This window comes from Hyperolius riggenbachi, chromosome 3 (genome assembly GCF_040937935.1).
Source record: "Hyperolius riggenbachi isolate aHypRig1 chromosome 3, aHypRig1.pri, whole genome shotgun sequence".
NCBI lineage: Eukaryota > Metazoa > Chordata > Amphibia > Anura > Hyperoliidae > Hyperolius > Hyperolius riggenbachi.
In genome coordinates this window covers 217,311,382-217,317,381 of record NC_090648.1, presented here as the reverse complement: position 1 = coordinate 217,317,381, position 6,000 = coordinate 217,311,382, and the positions used below count along the sequence as shown (strand labels likewise).

Sequence of the window (6,000 nt, the reverse complement as noted above, 5' to 3'; positions counted from 1 at the left end):
TGTGCAAATGCAATTTCATGCATGCACCTACTCTGAGAAACATTTGTAATGAATCCAATGTTGCCTGATAGTGTTTGCATCACCAGTAAAAGAATTGACAGGAAGCGCTGTTTAGGACTTAATATGTACATGCCCTAATTAACAACTTAAAGGCATGTGTCCATGGCTATTTGCATTGGAGCAGAACTTCATTTGCTTCTATTAAGTACTCTTCAAATAGTGTTTTATTTGTGTATTAATAGCATTTAAACTAAGAGCAGGTCAATAGAGATGGCTGTGTCTGGAAAAAATTGTCTCAAAGCAAACACAAATAAAATAGAAGTCAGTCCATAGTTCTCTTTAAGATTTCTGTCAAAATCAAACTTGACATTGAAGATCTATTGAAATAGGCTTTAGAAACTCAGATCAAATGCAAAAAGTGAATACCCATGTACACAGCCCTGAAGTTTAGGTTTTGAGTCATTGGTACCCCAATGAGAACCTAAATAGTGGTACTATTATAAAATAATCTTTAAAAAAGATAAGGGCCCTTTTACGCTTAGTCAGTTGCTCTCAGTTATAACTGAAAGAAAACTGATTTTCGAAGTAATGCCCATGTTTTCCTATGGCACCTTTCACACTTAACGCGTTTTAACTGAAATCTTTTTTACAATGCACTGCTATGGAAAAAATGTGCACCAACGCGTACTAACGCACACTAATGCGTACCAACTGATTAAGTGTAAACGGGCCCTAAGGGTTTTAGTGTAAAAAAACTAATTAACATTAATTAGAAAAAGGAACAGCTGACAGAGATAGTGATTGCCTTGCAGGGGCTGCATAGCTGAAGATTGTGTGTTGTGAGTGCCTGCCAGGTAGACACAATGCCATTTCTCATCAGGCTAATTCTAAGTACACACGATACAATTTTCTGGCAGATTTACCTGCCAGATTGATTTTTCCAACATGTCCGATCTGAATTTCGATCGATTTTCTGATCGATTTCCATAGAAGTAAATGGAAATTGATCGGAAAAACCAACGGATAATTCAGATCGAACATGTTGGAAAAAATTGATCTGGCAGGAAAATCTGCCAGAAGATTGTATCGTGTGTACCTAGTATAACAGGTTGAATCAACGATTTCCAGCGTGTCGATCTGCTCCCGATCGAAATCAGTACCGACTTTATGCAGTGCTGATCTGACCCTCGATCCCGTACTCGACTGGGTGCAGATCAGATATGTGGAAAATTATCAAAATAGCATCATGTGTATCATGTGTTATACCTACATATACACATTCACCATTGTTAATTAATCAGGTGTGTAAAATATGATAGGGCAAAGAGCACATATGTATACCAGTCATGTGTGCTTTTAGGAGTTTAAGATGTTAGGATTTTAGTTCTTGTTTTTTATTGATTATTTTTGCATTACATTTCTTTGCACCATGTTTTTCAATAAAGCCCTTGATGGAACACATAAAATACACATAGCACTCTGATAAAATACAAACAATATATTTTTTAATGATGTTATACTTTGTAAGTGGTTTGTTCTTCTGTCTAGGTTCTTACTGTATTGTGAAGTATTTTCTGCAGAGTACTCTGTAACTTTTGTATGGCTTTGCACATAATCATTATGATGATAGCATAGGGATGAAATGTATTGTCACAGGTTTGGACACAGCCTTGTATTTTTGTCATGTACACAATGTAAATTATAACAACATTTTTCACATCAGCTTGTTGTATAATATTGACCATTATGTGAGTACTTATGCTGTGTAAGGTTTTCTTTGTAGGCAAGAGCTTTGAAGGAGGTTTAACAGGTCAGTGTGCTCAGTCAGCATAAGGAATAAATCCATCCTTTGTTAAATGCCGTGCACTAACAGGTAATACATTTAGATGTTAACAGTTGCTTGTCAAATAGTGTGTGCTATAAATATATCATACTTGAGCTGTATCTTCCTAGGTAACTACATCTCCAGTGTAAATATAGCTTCCTCTCTCTCTCACTGAGCGCATACATGATTAATTATCATGTGATCATAAAGAATGAATAAAATATAAATATTGTGCTCTTTCCTCATCATGTAGGATTGACTTTGTGTCCAACTGGTTCTAATTCTGTGAAAGGAGGGGAGGGATGCTGATAAAATCCCTGGAGGCCTACAATGGAGCTTTTATAGGTATTGCAGCTTCCAGAAGACACAGAGCAGATACATGCTCACTACTACTTCCCCATAATCCTTTTGTTTTAATGTAATTAGATCTCCCAGGGATTTAAACATATCTTGTTTAGTTATTGGTAATGATGACTCAGGAAGCCTATAATAACCAAGGGATTAACATATGATCCTATACTGTACTATACAGTTCTGATTAAATAGAAGTGTATTAACAGTAATGTCGGTGTAATTTACGACATAAACTTGGAACTGCAAGACTGTAAGCCTGCCAAGCGAAATGCCAATCTGCTGATAGAGCCGAAATGCAATACAAAAACATTCAATTAATTTACAAGATATGCATTTGTTTTTTGTTCTTAAGGATTGGCTAATTGACAGTTACAATGTATATGCACACTTAACCCTTGGAACACTGAGACAAATCACTCTGTACACAATGCAAATGCAATACAATAACCTGCATTGTCAATATGTCACTTTGTTTGAAGGTACAATTCAATCTACATGGTGCACATTTTCTGTAGAAACACTTTTCCTGTATACAGACTGAGGTAAATAGGAGCTGTGCACTCACTTACATTTACGTTTTATTATAGACTAGCCTACATACACATTTTAGCATTTGTGGCCTACACATACACATTGCTACACAAACACTTTGATGTGCAGAGATATGCACAATACACAGCATGCATACACATGTGCAGTGTTATGGCACCTTCACAATATATAGAGTTTTTGTTTTTCATAGACTTTTTGTAGCTCAAACGCTCAGTCTTGTTGGTGAACAATAGCTGTAGTAACACCTGTAAGAGGTTTTAAAACTGGCATAAAGTATATACGCATTTCATCCCTTTTGTCTACCGGTGCATTCTTCATAAGGAACTAAAAATAGTAAGGAGACTGGTACGTTTATTCCAGGCTACTTCTTGACACTGTTGACTTTCTGGTGGGCTTGATTTTTAGACATCTGTTTGAAATAAATGTTAGGGTTTAGATGAGAATTTATTCAATTAGACTTTTGATGTGAAATCAGCGTGCAGGTTGTTTGTAGTTACCATTTATCTCCTCGGAGATGGTGACAGCTTCAGCACCTAAAGGAAGCTTATCACTGTACTCTGATCCAACCTCAAACTCATCCTGGTTGGTTTTGGACTGGGAGTTTGGAAGGCTCTCTTCTAATGTACTTCCCTCGTCCTCTTTCTCAACTTCTTCTTCCAGTACTGGTGCTGGTGCTGTTGGCTCTGTTTCTCCTTCATCTCCACCAGCTTCACTAGGATCACAATTCTTTTCTGACTCCGCAAATGAAGCTCTGGGATCAAAATCAGCAGCCATTTGTTTTTCCTCAATATCTGGTTTGTGTGTCTTCATTATTAGTTTATAGTTCTTGCCATGGTATTTAGTAATTAAATGGCAGCAAGTGGCACCCAGTAGAGGTATAGTGGCCAAACCAAGAAGGAAAATGCTTACTATAATAATAATGATCAAAGAGGGCACTTCTTTCTTAGTGGTGAAAACCACTTGTACTTGGCAGTCTTCACCTTTGTATGTTAAGCACACTGAATAGTTAGTGCCAGGAGTTAGCCCTTGAAACCAGTAAGAGTTAACACGATCCTCAATTTCTGACCATTGAACCAAAGAGAAGCCTTTGGGGCTTTCCTGGCACAGGTATAACATTTTGAGCTGCTGTTTTCCAGGACGTGTATTATATGGTGTAATCTGCACCTTAGCCTCTTTCTCAGATACATCCAGAGCTATGACACCCAAGTCAAATACATGAGGTTTTAGATTGGTGCTCTCATTGAATGCATGGTTGGAAACATGCAGCCCTCCCACGTTTGGTCCACACTTCTTCTCATCTGAATGTGGCTGCTCTGCAGTATCCTCCATACTAGTCTTACCACCAGCTGTCTGCTCAGTGGGAATGGCATTCTTACCTTTTTCCTCAGTTTTATCTGGATTGAGCACATTGTTTCCAGAGTCCTTTGTCACTGGTTTTCCCCCTTTGATCTGTGTTTTTCCTGAAACTGGATCCTCAGACTTGGTTGGATATTTTTGGTTCCCTGCCACAGAGATATTTACAGAACTCTCAGTACTTCCCATCTCATTGGTGGCTATACAAGTGTAGGTACCTTCCAATTTTTTGCTAAGGTGAGGAATAACCAGGGTTCCATTCTGATAAGCTTCAAAGTGTCTAGACACCTCAGCTTTAGATGTGTCAGAGGGTACTTTAACCTCAGCTTCTTGGGTTGCATTACGTACTTTCCACTGGATAGCTGGTTTGGGGCTACCACTAGCCAGGCAATGAAGCGTGAGAGTGAATCCATCATATAACTCTGTGCTGTCAAGATTAGGATAGTAGCTTAGCGTCACAGAGGGAAGACTACATAGTAAATCTGGAATTTTAGAAAGTGCCTTCCCTTGGAGTTCTTGTGGTGAAGCACAAACTATTAGCTCCTTCTCTGCCACAGTAAACTGTGCGTCTGCAGTCCACTTCTTAAGCCACATGACTGAACAAGTGCAGTGGAAGGGATTGTTGTAGATTTGGATATGGAGAAGGGAAACAAGAGGTTTAAAGGTTCCCTCCCGAATGACAGAAAAATTATTATTATTGATCCTTAAAGACCTCAGGTCTTTTAAGTTGTCAAAAGCATTTACTGGCAGGTTGACCATGTGATTGTTATTCATTTTTAGTAGCTGAAGGGCAGGCAGGCTGGCCAGGTCTTCCCAAGGGAAATCCACAAGCTGGTTGTGACTAATATCCAGATTTTTAAGAAGCACCAGAGTGGCCAAAGTCCCCTTTTCCACTGTACTAATGTCATTGTGAGCAAGCCACAATGATGTCACTTGAAGCACCCCCACAAAATTAGACTTCCTTAAGGAGCCTATTTTGTTGGCTGAAAGACTAAGAGTGGTAACATTAGAAGGAAACCCTATTGGAACTTTTTGCAATTTTTTGTAGGTGCAGTCAGCAAACTGTTGATTGTATTTGTCCACACAAGAGCACGGGTCAGGACAGCTGTGCGTTGTTTGCAGGAGTGCCACCGCAGCACAGAGGAAGAGGAGAGTACCCATTATTCCACCTAAAAGAAACACAACCATTATAGACCAAGGAAAATATGGAGAAACCTATATCACAAAATCTAGTTAGTACAACACAGTTTTATGCTGCAGAAGAGAAATTGGGTTCAATATATACACCCTTGAGATAGAGTCCATGTCAATCATTTTAAAGTGACTGCATTGTCTCACACATAAATAAGTAAATTCAGACTTTTGAAACAAGACATTCGATTTCCGACTATTTTCCAAATCAAACCTTCCAGACCTTTCCCAGAATCAAAGATAAGCAGTTCCTGCAGTACCACAAGAATCTTATTACCCATTAATTTTGTTAACATGCATTTATTTTTGATAATGCTTTTCCACGTAAAGTCTGATAAAGCGTGGCCATACATTTATCAAACTTTTCCATCAATATCTGTCCACCTCAATCATTTGATCGAATCTGCTAGAGATCTATGCCCCAACAGCCGGACTGAGCGATCATTAGATCGATTTTGTCCAAAACTGATCAATCGTACCGAATGGAAGATTTTGATCAGTGGCGAGTCAGGAGTGGTCGGTCACAGATCGATGACCCATAGTGTTGCACTGCATCGAACAGTGCAAGGCTGATATCTGAGATGGCTCTATCTTTTGGCCACATCGGCCAATATATGGCCAGCTTAACATATCTGTATTTCTATCTCCCTTCCTACTTTTCTCAGTTTATCAGTAATTCCTCATATCCAAGCAATTACACTTTTCTGCTAAATGATAAGTGCAAT

The 6,000-nt window shown here is 38.7% G+C and overlaps 1 protein-coding gene across 2 annotated transcripts in view; it reads right to left on the bottom strand.

The window, feature by feature from the left end:
- Positions 1-979: 979 nt before the first annotated feature.
- The window catches only part of ISLR2 (immunoglobulin superfamily containing leucine rich repeat 2), a 34,323-nt gene continuing 29,302 nt past the window's right edge, over positions 980-6,000 (bottom strand). Inside the window, exons 2-3 of one of the 2 annotated variants that reach the window (XM_068275737.1) lie at positions 3,229-5,253; positions 980-3,140 (exon numbers count right to left, since the gene is read on the bottom strand). In XM_068275737.1, the coding sequence (XP_068131838.1) occupies positions 3,133-3,140; positions 3,229-5,245 (2,025 nt within the window). In that variant the 5' untranslated portion in view covers positions 5,246-5,253 and the 3' untranslated portion in view covers positions 980-3,132. Of the gene's footprint in view, positions 5,254-6,000 lie in introns of both variants that reach the window. The other variant, XM_068275736.1, reaches the window with a different exon arrangement.